Source organism: Eleginops maclovinus, chromosome 17 (genome assembly GCF_036324505.1).
Source record: "Eleginops maclovinus isolate JMC-PN-2008 ecotype Puerto Natales chromosome 17, JC_Emac_rtc_rv5, whole genome shotgun sequence".
Lineage (NCBI taxonomy): Eukaryota > Metazoa > Chordata > Actinopteri > Perciformes > Eleginopidae > Eleginops > Eleginops maclovinus.
In genome coordinates, this window is record NC_086365.1 from 14,684,925 (window position 1) to 14,700,448 (window position 15,524).

The 15,524-nt window shown below is 40.2% G+C and overlaps 2 protein-coding genes, 1 long non-coding RNA gene and 3 other non-coding genes across 7 annotated transcripts in view; 3 read left to right on the forward strand and 3 right to left on the reverse strand.

The window, feature by feature from the left end:
• On the forward strand, positions 1-5,430 carry LOC134879336 (uncharacterized). The gene is made up of 3 exons (XR_010167823.1): positions 1-117; positions 4,413-4,493; positions 4,727-5,430. It is a non-coding gene; the product is annotated as an uncharacterized LOC134879336 (long non-coding RNA).
• Positions 4,788-4,870, reverse strand: trnal-cag (transfer RNA leucine (anticodon CAG)). Its single transcript has one exon. It is a non-coding gene; the product is annotated as a tRNA-Leu (tRNA).
• Positions 5,431-5,707: 277 nt separating the features above from the next.
• trnal-cag (transfer RNA leucine (anticodon CAG)) lies at positions 5,708-5,790 on the reverse strand. The gene has a single exon. It is a non-coding gene; the product is annotated as a tRNA-Leu (tRNA).
• Positions 5,791-5,982: 192 nt separating this feature from the next.
• Positions 5,983-6,065, forward strand: trnal-cag (transfer RNA leucine (anticodon CAG)). Its single transcript has one exon. It is a non-coding gene; the product is annotated as a tRNA-Leu (tRNA).
• A 1,232-nt stretch (positions 6,066-7,297) lies between these two features.
• nopchap1 (NOP protein chaperone 1) lies at positions 7,298-9,320 on the reverse strand. The gene is made up of 4 exons (XM_063905080.1): positions 9,066-9,320; positions 8,485-8,559; positions 8,263-8,396; positions 7,298-7,943 (listed from the first exon to the last, which is right to left on the reverse strand). The coding sequence occupies exons 1-4, from the start codon at positions 9,124-9,126 to the stop codon at positions 7,767-7,769; spliced, it is 447 nt and encodes a 148-aa protein (XP_063761150.1). The 5' UTR covers positions 9,127-9,320; the 3' UTR covers positions 7,298-7,766.
• A 909-nt stretch (positions 9,321-10,229) lies between these two features.
• slc41a2b (solute carrier family 41 member 2b) overlaps positions 10,230-15,524 on the forward strand; it is a 28,028-nt gene continuing 22,733 nt past the window's right edge. Inside the window, exons 1-4 of one of the 2 annotated variants that reach the window (XM_063905660.1) lie at positions 10,230-10,313; positions 11,756-12,402; positions 12,926-13,033; positions 15,326-15,397. In XM_063905660.1, coding sequence (XP_063761730.1) covers positions 11,872-12,402; positions 12,926-13,033; positions 15,326-15,397 — 711 coding nt within the window. In that variant the 5' untranslated portion in view covers positions 10,230-10,313; positions 11,756-11,871. The remainder of the gene's footprint in view (positions 10,314-11,755; positions 12,403-12,925; positions 13,034-15,325; positions 15,398-15,524) is intronic. The other variant, XM_063905661.1, reaches the window with a different exon arrangement.

A 15,524-nucleotide genomic window follows, 5' to 3' on the forward strand; every position in this document is an offset into this window, starting at 1 on the left:
CTTTGGGTTTGTTTTGATTACGCTGACCGTCCGGCAGACGGCGCGTGTTTCCTGCCACGCGTTCACTTTACATCAGACCTGAAGACAGCAACACCGAGTCATATTTCATCATCACAGGTGAGCAGAGAGTTTGATATCTGTAAATAAATACTGGCGTTATGAAGAACACGCTGTTGGTGAAGCATCTGTTAAGAAAGTGCATTATAGAGCTAGCTAAATGTGTGCTCGTTGTGTGTAAACAGAGGAGTAAAGGGTAAAGTACTTTACTTAAGTATAATTTTGAGGGACTTGTACTTTACTTTTTGCTTCAGGGCAAATATTTGTAATTGGTCCCCTGCTGCCTTTTACCTGTTTTGTCTGTACTGTAGCCCTGCCTGGTGAAGGAGTGGATTAAAACAAGTCATTTCCTAAAAACCTGTATGACAACAATGATAATAAAGTATAAAGTAGAATGTTATATGAAATCTAAGTCATTGAAACTGTTTCAAACACTGCTGAAGGCAATGGGCAAACTATTAATAAAAAGTTCTCAGACTGTCTTAAGCTAAAGGTTTTTAGTTTGATTGGTTGCTGAAGTTGTGTGTTACTTCAAACTGTGGTAGTATGGAATATATGGATCATATCAGTCATCGGCAGAAGGATTGCAAGTTAAAATGCAGATGTTTAAAATGCCCTTTTATGTCCTGAAACTTTTAAAATACTTTAAAAACATCTCAAGGAGCTGGAACTTTTTAAAAGCTATATACTGTATATGTGTTCAAGACATGATGACATCGTCCAAGAAGGTTTTTGGTTCTGTTTCGGTATGTCAGTAGGGTTGAGGCAAAAAAGAAATACTGGTCAGAGTTCTCGAGCTCGAGCCAGACATTTTATTTTGAATGGAATTGACTAATTGACTTCTTGTCAATGAAAGTTGATGGAGAAGCTAGCAGTGGTGGGGTGTAATTGGTAGTAGAAGTGACGATAGAACTACCACTGCTGGGTGACAGCTTAAAGGCAACCCTTTCTGACTAATTGTATTACATCCCATCATATGGCCCTAACAATCATCATTTCCTCCACCATGAAAGCCTCTCTCAGAGTGTCAGGCAGGTCTTTCAGCTCCATCTCGTCTGTCTCTTATCACCTCTCATCAGCAGGGGGGGGGGGGGGGGGGTTGCTGCGAAAGAGGAGAGGCAAAAGAAGGCAGCCTCCTTATCAAACGCCCGGCTGCTGAGCCCGGGTTAAAAATAGAAAAACCCGGGGAGATTGGCATCGATTTCTGCAGGCGGTGACGGCCCGATTGACAGCAGCACGGCGGCGGCGGGCTGTTGAGCCATCGAGGGAATCCGCCAGACTGCCTATGATGAGATGAGATGGGAAGATAACTTCTGACAAGCCCTCCACATCTCTAATCACCCCCGTCTGCACACTCACACACAGAAAAGTAATTACCACATGCTTGCACACACACACACTCGCTGCCCCCTGAGCAAAGTAATGGGACTTTGGCTCGCTGAGCATCCACCTGTCCGGTGTCTCCTGCCAAGCCAAAGCTCATGTGCTCACACACATACAAAATACCTGTGGATGTCCCTGCACAGCCACCGTCCGCCGTCCTTAAGGGTTATCTCACTGAATTATAACCCGTCAGTAAATAGGGCCTAATATCCAGGAGGCTGGGGGCTGTCACTGACCTTAGTTTTACTGCTGTAAATGCCTCCTGATTACTGCTATCACTCTGCTTTACTGAGCTTCTTCTCCCTGAAGTACGAGCAGTGATTCAGTCACGCAAGTGTGCCTGGCATCCATATTTCTTGGATGCAGAGGTGGGAAGTAACTAAGTACATTTACTCAAGTACTGTTTCCATTTTATGCTACTGCACTACAGTTCAGAGGTACAGTTAATGGTGTACTTTTACTCCACTACATGTATTTAATCCTTTAGTTGCTAGGCAGATTAGGATGAATGATGGTAAATATAATCAGCCCTTAAATCAGACTGTAGTTCACCTGCAGTAAATCCAGCAGCTACCCTGCAGTATACAAAGCCATTAGAACTAGCTGCACCTTTACCAGCTCTGAGAACACTTTAATGATCAATCATTATAAAACACATCAGAGATATTATTCTGAAATGGACCAATCAGACAATGACTACTTTTACTGTCGCTGCTTTAAGTACATTTAGAGGAGAGTACTTTCTACTTTCACTGGAGGAACATTTAGAATACTTTTACTGTGACAGAGTATTCCTACACTCTGGTACTTCTACTTTACTCAAGTATATGACCTGAGTACTTCTACTTTACTCAAGTACAAGATCTGAGTACTTCTACTTTTACTCAAGTACAAGACCTGAGTACTTCTACTTTTACTCAAGGACAAGATCTGAGTACTTCTACTTTACTCAAGTACAAGATCTGAGTACTTCTACTTTTACTCAAGATCTGAGTACTTCTACTTTTACTCAAGAACAAGATCTGAGTACTTCTACTTTTACTCAAGTACAAGATCTGAGTACTTCTACTTTTACTCAAGATCTGAGTACTTCTACTTTACTCAAGTACAAGATCTGAGTACTTCTACTTTACTCAAGTACAAGATCTGAGTACTTCTACTTTTACTCAAGTACAAGATCTGAGTACTTCTACTTTTACTCAAGTACAAGATCTGAGTACTTCTACTTTTACTCAAGTACAAGATCTGAGTACTTCTACTTTTACTCAAGTACAAGATCATCCGGTAGATGAGTAGGTAGCAGTATTTATGGAAGTGTGGAATGTAGTGTGGTAGCGGGTAGAGTACAGTAGGGAAGTATACCATATGTTGCACAGTTACATATGTAAGGCATGGACTAAGAAGTAGCAGCAGTAGAAATATTAGCGAGGCACATATCGCACATTGGTGTTATTTAACTTCAGATGTGTCATAGATCGTCTTCCTGGCCCTAAAGTAATTGTTTGATGACTTGTTCAGCTTATGGAGATACATTTGTCTCAATTTCATTTGTGTGAACAGATCAATAACCTGTGTGCCGATGTGTAATTTGTAAATGTAACACACCTTCCACAAATAAAAATCAGAAAGAGAAACCCTGCGTGTGTCACTTGGCTTTTTTCAGATAGCCTGCTGCCAAGCCTTTCAAAATAAGAGCATGCAGTTTCAAAATAAAACTGATGTTTAACGTGCATTTGATCTTTCATTTTATATTAAAGTGACACCATGAGAAGTGAGTCTGTTTTATATACAATATCTACTGTAGTCTTTGCTTCACACAGATAATACTGAGGCAAATCCCCCTCTATAGCTTCATTTAAAGCCAGTGAACTGGTTTTGTGACAGTTTGACTTTTATTTTTTACAGCTCATTCAGTGTTTTCTTTATAATACTCCTGTGATATATGTCCTTTTATTGTGAATTTGTATATCAGTGATATACATATGTTAAACTCGTGGTATGCTGTATATCACATCTCCTTTTTATATTACAGAAACTCTCAGTCTGAAAGCATCAGTTGGCCGTTTTACTGTAGATCACTCCGTTTCCAGTCTCTGTGCTACGTTAAGCATGACTCCAGCTTAAGAAGAATATTAAAATAACTAAAATACATTTTCGAAGTCCCATAAAATTAATCGGAAAATGGAGATTACACATTTTATTCTGTAACATACTTAGAGCTCTGGTAGTGTCTTCCTTAGAAGTTGGTGGCCTTAGAGTGATCAAATATCAACAAACTGATAGATCAAAATCAAGATTCATAGTTGAGGCATTTGTCACATACTTTCTCCCATCCTTTCTTCCTCTGTCGATGTGTGAAATGATCCTATCGAGCCAAAATAATCATCATTAGAGGCCGAAAGTTTGACTCCTTCCTATAATTAGGTGATTTGCTGCAATCTGCCACGAGGATTGTCAATCTGTCAGCATGATCATCCTCCTGTTAGACCGCCTCAGAGACAATTACTGTGGGCTCCTCCTAATTAAAAGCTCATTGAAATTTACGAGAGCCTGTTATGAATTATTGAGTTCTGTTTCCTGGGAGGGACGCCATTCGGGAACTTTTAGCAAGTGGATTTCTCACAGGACCCTCTGTCGGTGTGTTTGGTTGGAATATCTAAAGGTGTGTGTCTCCCTCTGGTGGTGAACAGGAGACATTGCACATGAGAAATGAAGATATTTAAAATGCATGGTATGGATGTGTGCTCTTGCTACAGTCGCTCCATTTTTACAATTGATTTTGTGATATGAAGCCACACAGCTTTCCTTGAGTAAGATAAGAACCAGGCTTAGATCTGTTCAGACTGTGGTCATGGTCACGTTTGATTGTTGGGAAGTTGTTACTGGACAACAGAGACACTGTTGAGGTTTCCCTCCACCAAAGATGAGCTTCGATGTCGTGCCTCTTTCAGTTGCTCCTTTTATCTTCCCAGATCAAGATGCTACCTCATCCGCTGATCCTTTTGAGCACCTGGGCGGCTGGAAGGCAGAGTCACCATCTGTTTAAAAAGAAGGTAAAACAATTTGAAAAAATAAATAAAACACATCCACTCCTGGACACTGTACTTTGAGATGTGTGTCTTCATAAACACTGAGAAATAAAATGTAGCAGCACCCACAGTAAATTAACCTAAAACATGTTGACTGGTCTTTGCGTCCCCCTAGTGGATGTACATAGTATATTATCTATACAACATAAATAAAGGTTTGTCAGGTGTCTTTTAAACAGCTGATTTTGTCTTTCTAGGTTCGTTTTGGCCGCTTTAACAACAACAAGGCAGATCTCAAACAAAAAAGTAAAAGGTTCTTGTCAGAAGTGGGATTCGAACCCACGCCTCCAGGGGAGACTGCGACCTGAACGCAGCGCCTTAGACCGCTCGGCCATCCTGACTGATGGGCATTAACACTCTATTGTTGCAATTTAAACCATGAATTAAGACTATAATCATCAGGATTTGATAACTCTCTCAGGTCAAATGAATGTGTCTTATTGATCGACATGGTGATCTGTGTAATAGTTCTTGAACTGTAGTGTTATTATTATTCTTAAAACGAATTTATATCCATTTGGAAAAGCAGACAAATACAGTCAGGATGGTCGAGCGGTCTAAGGCGCTGCGTCCGTTATCTTTACATCACCGTGAACTCCACCCACCTCCGGTAAAACAACAACTCCCCTTCAACATGTCTCGTCTGTGATTGGTCAAAAATGTTGAAGGCGGAGAAGATGATTGCTGGGGGTAAGATGCAGAATGTTGAAGCTGTTAATGTGACTGGCTAATTAATGTTGAAGCCGCGAATGCCATTGGCCGATATTCTCAACATTCTCCAACATTCCCAAATGTTGAACGGACGCAGCTGGACGGCAGAGTCACCATCTGTTTAAAAAGAAGGTAAAACAATTTGGAAAAAATGATTAAAACACATGCTAATTGCAACGTTGGAAAGCCACCCCTGGACACTGTACTTTGAGATGTGTGTCTTCAAAAACACTGTGACATAAAATGTAGCAGCTAACTATTAGCTTGCCAAGCAGCACCCACAGTAAATTAACCTACACATGTTGACTGGTCTTTGCTTCTCCCTAGTGGATGTACATAGTATATTATCTATACAACATAAATAAAGGTTTGTCAGGTGTGTTTTAAACAGCTGATCTCGTCTTAGTAGTTTCGTTTTGGCTGCTTTTACAACAAGGCAGATCTCAAACAAAAAAGGAAAAGGTTCTTGTCAGAAGTGGGATTCGAACCCACGCCTCCAGGGGAGACTGCGACCTGAACGCAGCGCCTTAGACCGCTCGGCCATCCTGACTGATGAGCGCATGCTCTACTGTTGCAAATAAAAACATGAATTATGACTGTAATCATTAGGATTTGATAACTCTCAGGTCAAAGGAGTGTGTCTTATTGATCGACATGGTGATCTGTGTAATAGTTCTTGAACTGTAGTGTTATTATCAATCTTAAAACGAATTTATATCTATTGGAAAGGCAGACACGTACAGTCAGGATGGCCGAGCGGTCTAAGGCGCTGCGTTCAGGTCGCAGTCTCCCCTGGAGGCGTGGGTTCGAATCCCACTTCTGACAAGAACCTTTTCTTTCATTATTTGTATCCTGCGAATCTAGACGGAAAACAAATCAGCTTTTTGAAACACACGTGACAACCCTTTATGTATGTTGTATAGATTATATACTATGAACATCCACTATGGGCCAGCAAAGACCAGAGAACAATTACTGTGAGTGCTGCTTAGGTAATAGCATGTTAGCCTTTACATTTATTCATTTACAATAAGATAATAATACATTTAATTTATAGAGCGTTGTACAAGAAACTCAATGATGTAATAGTACACTCCATAAAAGCACAATTAAAACAACACACTTAAAAATATATAAAACACATTACTGATTAAAAGGAGTTCTGAAAATGTGATTTAAGTATCCTTATTTGATGGCATACATTTAGAATTTTAGTAATATATCAATTATTTCAGTAACCCTCAAACTTTCGGTTTTGTCCCTTTTGGGAGGGTCCAGATTGCTATCAGGGGGGTCAGACCCCCCAAACCGAACCCCTGGTTTTACTACCGTTTTTTCCACAACGCATGTAGATCGTAGCTCTTGATGGCTGACTGTATGGAGATACCACGTGATACCAATGGTGTGATTTTATTGGCTCACATGACTTGCTATCCTTGGCAATGGCAGCAACCTGAGAATTATTTAAAAAATAATTTTCAGTCAAAAGCGAAACGTCTACCCTGCACATATTACCCCGTCACCGTATACTTACTATACAGTATATATGTACAACCAGTCTAAGGGTGCGTCTCAAAAACGTATGGTATTGCAATGTAAATATTCCACACCCATTTAACCTCAAAGTAGAGAATCGTTGTTTGGTTAAGTAAGAACAAACAATCCATCATGTAACTCAAAGCCATTTCACTCACTGTCAATACAAACACATTTGGGTCTGATGTACCTTCTACCTGTAAATATATTCTCACCGGGAAGTGGAAGGTGAAAAGAGTCCACTCATCTTGATAGCTAGAGTCAAAGTCAAGAGTGCTAACCACTATTTCATCAAAACACCCCCTTTTGGAAACACTACACAAATACAGTTTCTAACATATTGAAGATGTTTGTTATCTACAGTCACAAAATCCCTTAAAGTCATTACCGTTCATTTTTTGGGGAACATGAATGTCTGTAAAAAAATTCACACAGATGTAGTTGCTTGTTTTTGTAGATGTTCATAATTTCAGCTTTAATAAAAAAACAGTTTTGCAGATAAGGAAAGTAATGGGATAATATTCTGATCACATTGCACCTTTAATCATTATTTGAGATTGCTAACATATCAATACATCTGAATGAAGCATATATATGTACAGAAGATCATGACTGTGCCTGTGTTAGCACAGACATTCTGTGGTCTAAACTGATGTAATACTGTGTTAAAGCACATGAAAACCAAGGCAATAAACAAGGTGATCCACAGTAATAAGCCGTGGCACATATTGGACAATGAGAGGTCAGCTGATGCCACACTGGATGAGGTTATCACAGTTTCTGTTCTGGCTCCAAAGGCACTTTTTCATACCTCTCAAATGTACATTATTGTACCCATAGGGATGAGGACGGCCTGTGTCTCTCCACACAGCAGCTTCCTGTTCTCCGTCTCTGAAGTAGGTTAAAACCCCTCCAAAGGTTTCAGCTCAGTCAGTTTAATCCACATCGCTCGAGAATGTTCAGCTAAAAGTCTGCTTGTGCCACATTTGTCTATTCTCCCTGTTGATGCAGAACCTGGATGTTTGGCTTCTGCTTCTTGCCCTTGTCTCCAGGTAATTTGAGGCTGGGCTCTGTGATGTCGCTTTCCGATTCCTCCTCCGAGTCAGAAGTCTCCTCTGATTCGTCGGAGTCTCTATCTGACCCGCTGAGTTCCACAAGCGCCAAGTCCTGAGGACAAGAGGAAGGTATTACATGACTCAATCACATCATACAACACAGAAATGCATAACATCTAAAAAACGGTGTTTGTAAGATGTTTGAAGCAACATTTCAGCTTGTTTTGTTGCAACTGCTGGAGGTTTTAGCCAAGTAAAGTTTTCATATTGCTTCATAAATAATGTTATTATAACAAATAAATTGTGTTCTTATTTACAACAGTGGTGTGTACATGAGTTTGACACTGAAGCTGGTAGGTTTAGGGTTCCAAAAAAAGACAAATTCTTAAATGTTGCACGTCTGTTTTTTTCGTTCACCAGATCACACTCACCATCTCTATGACCTTCTCTGCCTCCCCCACGTTCTCTATGTCAAAGGATCCAGCCGGAGCTTCATCCATCTGCTGCTTCAGCTTCTTGTTGGCTTCGGCCATCTGTGGCAGGAAGCTCTGCAGCCGGTCCAACACTGACAAACAACAAAACAAAATCACACCTTCTGTCTCAAAGGGTGTTGGTTCTTAGTTTAACTGATAGATAGTGATGTTTGGTCTTACCGCTGCTTCTTGGGATTCTCTCGGTCTGCAGGGATTTGCCAGCCTTCGGTTTGAGGAGAAGCTTCTCACTGAGACCTGGCAGCACCACAAATAAGCTCACAGTGAGTCAACATAGTTTATGTATAGGGATACATATCATATCAAGATACACAATTGTATACAAAAGCTTGAGCACAATAAAGTGGCATTAAATGGTTGTCCAATCCTAGTAGCGTTTTTGAGTACTACTGGAATTCATTGCTCTACGGTATACAATAAAAAAAGTGACATTTCTCTTCAAATGAAAACCGTGGAAACTGTAGAGCTGTATAATTAGGAGAGGTGACAGCTCATACAGAACATGTGAAAATGTATCATGTAAACAAATGTAATTTTCTGATGGAAAAGATATCACATAGTCATTATTTATTTCTAAAACCTAAATTATAAACTGCAAAGGTCCTTGCTGTGAATTAATCAACATATTTTGCTAATCCTAACAATGTCTGACACTGTCTGAAACCCAGACTTCTCTCACTAAACTCGTTTCAAACATTTTCTAACTAGACAAACAATGTAATTGCTTTTAAAATAATCCAAACCTTCTCCGTTGCCACATGACAGCAGATCCTGTGAGGTTGTTTTCTTAATGTTTAATTCCATTTTAAAGCCGACTGTGTTTTCTTCGACATGTGTGAGATGTATGGGACCAACATCCGGTGGGAGGTAAGAGATCTAGGCAATGATTTATACAGCGCCCTCTAGGGTTTGGGAGGTCGGCATGTAAATGTTAATATATCGCTAAAATGTAACGCACCGCTTTTACAACAAATATAAAAGCCAAATCAAATAAGTAATCTAAAAAAATGATGATGATGATGATGATGATGATGACGGAACTTAATGGAAAATGTAATGACCTGATAGACTATTTACCCTGCGCATGCGCACTGCAGACAAACTGTGTGGCACTTTTTGTTCTAGCTAGAAAGCTTGTAAGAACGTCAAGAGGTCCCACTCCTATCTTTTTCTTTTATATCGCAAATCCTGCCAGACAGATTTGACCTACTTCAATGAAAGAGACCTGTATTATTGTAAGTAGCCCTAAAATACATCAATACTTTATTGAAACTATGGAGTCATAGGAGTGTCATTAAAGAAATAACAGAAACAAATGTACGTAAATAAATATTTTAAAAAATAACAAATTCAATAAGAATTTATAATACAAAAAGCAAAGAATAAAATAATAAGTAAAACAAATAAAGTGTGCTTCTTAATAGACAAAAAAACATTTAAAATGATTTCCATACAATTTCTTTATTCCTCTTTATCCATTTATTATTTTTAATAAAATACCAAGTACAAAATAGTAATAATAATAAATATAATAAAATAAATACCTAGAAAAAAAATAATACTATATAATATAAAGAGACATTTAAAAAAGTAATACTTAATATTAAGTATTATAGTAGTATTTAAAAAGGTATGTTATTATTATTTTACAGATGTTTTCCTATATATTCCTATACAGCACAAGGTGTTTAAATCTTTACAAAAAAACAAATGTTAAATACGTTAAAAAGCTGAGATATAAGAGACGTTTAAAAAAGTAGATACATTTGTTTTTAAATAAACAAAAACTAAAATTAGTTAGATAACTCCCATAGAAATAACTATGCCTGTTTATGAGTCAGTCCGGATCACACCCACTCGTTTTTAAGCGGAGTGATACATCTATCTTTATAGACCCGCTTTGGTGGCACTTTTCAGTCTGACGCTGCTCTGTCTGTCAAGAAAACAGACTCCCATCTCTTCTGCTGGATGAAATGTCTCGTACCCGACAGGTAAATTATCAAAAATAATCCTGGACGACTATAACAAGTAGTTTATTATTCTTATATCCCCTAAATACCACCAGATAATGTATTTCCCCGGTTTATGGGTAAGAAAGTAGGGAGCCGTTAGTGCTACTGTTTTGAATTTCTGCACAGCTAGCTAACATAGCATAGTTAGCTAACATAAACAAACGTACGATAATATTGTCTTGTTTATGAAGGTGATCATTAAATATAAGCTTAAGGCGAAACATAAAAAAGACTTAACATATAGTCAAAGGCTTATACACTGATATAGAGACAGACAGGTTAGAGGAAAAGGCCTGAACACTGATGAAGTGCAGATAAAAAGGAAGTCAAACTATTTTTCACTTTTGCCAATGCTCCCTGTCATCTAGATACTAACAAATATTATGTATTTATTTCTAATAAACACTATTAAATGTGTTTAGCTACTCATGATGGTTATCTTTCATGCTCTGGTTTAAAATCAACTACAACCCAACTAATACACTTTGCTTTCTCTAGGTTTTGCAATTAGTAGTACTTAACTTCCAGACAGTTTTTAGTGTCCTTATGGGCTGAAGCTGCCAACATATAGTCCAGCTATATAGTTGTGATTGAGAGCATTAATAGGAAAGATTGTACAATAACTGCAAGGGATGAACAATCTGTGGATACCAGAATGATTTTGGCACTTTAACTTTTGTTACTCATGTTAATGTAAAGTTGCATCTATTTCCTCAAAGCCTGTCTGTAATTCATTAGAAAAACATCTCCTCATGTGACTGATTCTAGAGGTTTTGTTTCTCTTTGCATTAGGTTACTCAGCTGTCCAATCTCAGTCATCAGTCTAACATAATTGCCTCAGTGCAAATCTGCAGAGTGCAGACCTTGCCCCAACCACAAGTGCACACACACAGGCGGGGACTCACACAACTACTCGAAACAATTGGAAAACAGACAGCGGTTTCATCATGGCGCTCACATCCTGTAAATTAGGCTTTGATCAGCACCACGGACAGCAACTAATGCATCAATTTATCAACGCTAATGTAACAGCCATCTCTGGAACCTGTTGCCCAGTGTTTTCACAGAGAGAGTAGCCACACATTTTATACATATGAGAGATAACACTCACATTAGATATGCTTTAATGTGAGGAGAAACCTCCCATATCAGAAATTTATCCGATAGGCCTTTCCAACAAAGCCATTAATACATCTGCTGAAGAAGATTTTAAACAGTCCCTTCAATAGTGAAACAGCAGAAAATTCCCTTCTGCCCTGGGCCCCTGACAGTTTCTGGGACTCTCTGCAGCTGCACAGGATGCACAGTCAATGCGTACTCCATTGATCTAATGTCATCTTAAATATTGCTTCAGTCAGGATGTGTTTCCTGCTCAGCTTTTCAACCCTCTGACATCTTTCTCGGTTATTTCTCTCTGGCAGATGAGTCATTAAGCCAACATGGATGCTGCACCTGAGCCCGTCTAAACCACTTGTATTTCTGCACTGCTCTCAGACTGGAGGACAGGAGATGAGAGTCTGCGGAGCTCCACCACACCATGAGTATCCAGAGTCTGGGAGGAGCTATAGGGGATTCCCTGGGCTCTAGCCTGGTGGTGCGTATGAGCGGCTGGAGTTCTCTCTCTCTGAAGCCTGTTTCCTCTGGGCGGATCGCCTCCATATTCCAGACAATGGTTCCCACGGGTTACACCAAGCTACAGGATGAGCGGCTCTCCATGGTGGACCTCAGCGCTAAACCAGAGGTCGCCTCGCTCCAGAACGGCTACAGACAAGAGACGTCACACATAGAAGGCCGACGGATTCTGGACCGGGCCTCTCGGTCCTCTGTGACTTTATCTGACTGTGGAGATGGAGGCTACTCTGAATCAGAGCCCATGCTGGCTGAGAGGAGGCTCTCCGGAGAGGAGGTAGATGAGGAGGAGGAAGAGGACGAGGAGGCAGGCCATCATCCTGCCACACACAACATGCCCAAGGAGTCTCCGCTGGCCATGGCGCTGCAGATCCTGCTGCCTTTCCTGCTCGCTGGGTTTGGAACAGTGTCAGCTGGCATGGTGTTGGATATTGTGCAGGTAAGCTGAGCTACAATGCAAGTATTATTCAGAAAAACAAGCAGCATAGCTCAGAGCTTAAGACAGGGCGGCATTAAAGTCTTATTCCAGTTCATTCATCTTTGGTGTTACTTTCATAGTCGGGGCATTGTTAATGACTGTTTGAGCAATGAGCATGGGGGAGGAGGAGCAGGAAGCATGATCAGCCAGACAATCAGAAAACAGTTTACCTACTTTATTTAAACCACTTTATGTTTATGATGTAAAAACTGAATCATGTTGTAATGTTTATTCATTAATGGGTCATTATTGTGAGCATAACTACATCAATAAACTCGATCAAAGTGGGACAGTAAGGCTGTATTTTTTTAATCCAGCATTGTTTACTTAGCGAGCTTCCTCTTCTTCTTGCAAACAGGATATGCAAATGCCGAATGTTTCCCTTATCTCAAAGATGGTATAACATTTGGATGAAATAAATAAAGAGTGGGGGTGCAGTAATCAGAAAGTCAGACCTCTGTTGACCTCCTGTTGTCCTTCACAGCACTGGGAGGCGTTCCAGTACATCACGGAGATCTTCATCCTGGTGCCTGCTCTCCTCGGCCTCAAGGGGAACCTGGAGATGACTCTGGCCTCGAGGCTGTCCACAGCGGTGAGACACACACACATAATGGGCCTCTACCTGAACACACTCAGAATAACAACTGTGAGAAAACAAAGTCATTAAAGTGTTTATGCTGAGGTTTCGTTTTGTAACTGTAATGTCTTTCCTGTTCTTGTCGTAATGACATGGCTGAAGTCCAGCGCCATTTTGTATTGACTCTGTCCACCAAAAAGCCTCTCAGTTATTTTTGTGTTTCAATATTTGTAAAGTCCCCGGCCAGCCTCACAACATGTTGTCATAGCTGCCGTAGATGGTGCTCTAGATGTGTGATGACATTGCGCATTTGTGTTTGTTTGTGTGTGTGTTACATCATATTTTGTGGTGGTGTCTCATGCCAACAGACTAAGCTCTTTCTCTGTGTGTAGTTGTTATTGGTCGCCCCTGTGATTTTCCAGTGTGTAATTATAGCGGGAACGAACACTCTGTCAGGTGAAATGGAGAATAAAGCCGAGCAGGGGATTATCCGACCTTGTTTTTAGGGCAGCTCCTTCTACGTTCAAATTATAAGGACCGTGGAAAGTTTCATGCAAGAAAATATTGCATCATCTTAAGTGGATTCTGGTGTGAAAGCTTAACGGATTAGGATTTACTGCAGGAATCTGCTGATGCAGGAGAGTGAGAGGTTATTTTCTCGTAAAGGTTGGATGTGCAACCGTGACACAGAACATTGAGACGGCAGAAGTGTTGCTTCGCTCGAGGCCTCCCAGAGCAAACATTTTCTGAAGATGAAGCGGGTGACGAGGGAGCCGGTTCTCCGATAGAGCGCCACAAGAACATACATTTGCAGTGCGTGAAATGCCATAAAACCGGGTCATAAACCTGTGTGATTAGATCCCCGTCCAGAGGTCCATGAAGCACCTATTCAGCAGATATTCCTCAGCACATCCATTCACGTGTGTGTCTTTAACTCTGCTCAGGAGAAGAAGACGAAGAAGCACTCTCTCTTTGTTTGGTTTTTGGCTCTTCCTGTTAGTCCCCGGGTCTACTCACACAGGCTCTACATTCACAGGGCTGTGTCAACACGGACAGCAGGGCTCAGTGTGAGCTGATACTCCTCAGCGGGATGCCAGAAAAACAGTTTGTCTTTGTGTTCATGTTCTGCCAATGCTCTGCACTGACAGTAACAGACAGTGATTCACAGTGAGAGGAGTTCAATGCAATCCTTTTATTCACAAGTTTATAAAATACAAGACATAATGGAGATTGACCTTAGGAATAGGGGTCCAGAAACAGAACTAATATAATGCTTTTAGGGGGTTTCCCTTTCCTGTAGGCTGTTATATAGGTTTTTGTGCATGTAAATGACTCCTCTGTCTACTTCTCTAACATAATGACATCACCATTTAACACTCCCACTCCTTATTGGAGAGTGCTCCAACATATCGTATGTGATAGGCTAAGGGGCGGGACATCTCTAAGCGGTTGACTAATCACAACAGAGCCGTTCCAGGTTTCAAGGTTTCAAGGTTTTATTTGTCATATGCACAGCAGATACAGCGTATATGTTGGCAATGAAAATCTTATGTCGCGTGCTCCTCCAACAACTCAACATACATGGTGCAAAAGATAAATAAAATAGTGAAAAAGAGAGAAGAATATTTACAATATTAACAATAAAGATTTGAGGATGTGAAATATATACATATGTGGAATACATTGAAAGTATTTAAATACTTTACACTGTTGAATGAGGAGGTATGGACAGATGCATATATTATGTATAACAGATGTATATGGCAGATATGTACAATATATAGATATGTGTACTATAAACAGATGTGTATGGCAGATGTGTATAATATATATGTATGTGTGTACTATAAACAGATGTGAGTAGACATTCACACAGCTCAGGAGTTCAGTAGTCTTATAGCCTGTGGTATAAAACTGTCTCTGAGTCTGGTGGTCTTGATCCGGATGCTGCGGTACCGTCTGCCAGCTAACCAATCAGAGCAGACTGGGCTCTGGTTTCAGACAGAGGGTTTAAAGGAGGTGCTGCAGCACAGGCATTGTGCATTGTACAGCCTAAAACAAACTACATTTCCTAAAAGCCATACCTACCCTAACCAATACATGTTCCCAAGAACATGACAGTAAAGTGTTGTATTACTTCACCATCAAATTGCACCGCCATGTTACTGCAGTACCCCAAACAGACAAACTGGTTTGCATTCATGATCATCATTAAGGGACTCCATATTACCCAGGGGCTTTGGTACATATGTAGGCATAGAAAAGTCAACGTTACTGATTCATTTTTGCTTCTTTCCCCCAACACAGGTGAATGTGGGCAAGATGGATTCTCCCATAGAGAAGTGGAATCTAATCATAGGCAACCTGGCACTGAAGCAGGTAAACACAAATGATCCTTTATCCTTTTTACTATTTATAAGTACTACTGCCATCCCTGGATCAATACTACAGCCACTTCTGTTTGAATGAATCCACACTTCTTTGTTAGCTTTCTAAAAATATGCAC

Excerpts from the sequence above, each read along its gene's own strand:
- nopchap1 (XM_063905080.1), bottom strand. The coding sequence starts at position 9,126 with ATGGAATTAAACATTAAGAAAACAACCTCACAGGATCTGCTGTCATGT. Across the intron at positions 8,560-9,065 it reads GTCATGTGGCAACGGAGAAG|GTCTCAGTGAGAAGCTTCTC; the intron begins GTTTGGATTATT and ends TGGTGCTGCCAG. Across the intron at positions 7,944-8,262 it reads CAGAGAAGGTCATAGAGATG|GACTTGGCGCTTGTGGAACT; the intron begins GTGAGTGTGATC and ends TCTTGTCCTCAG.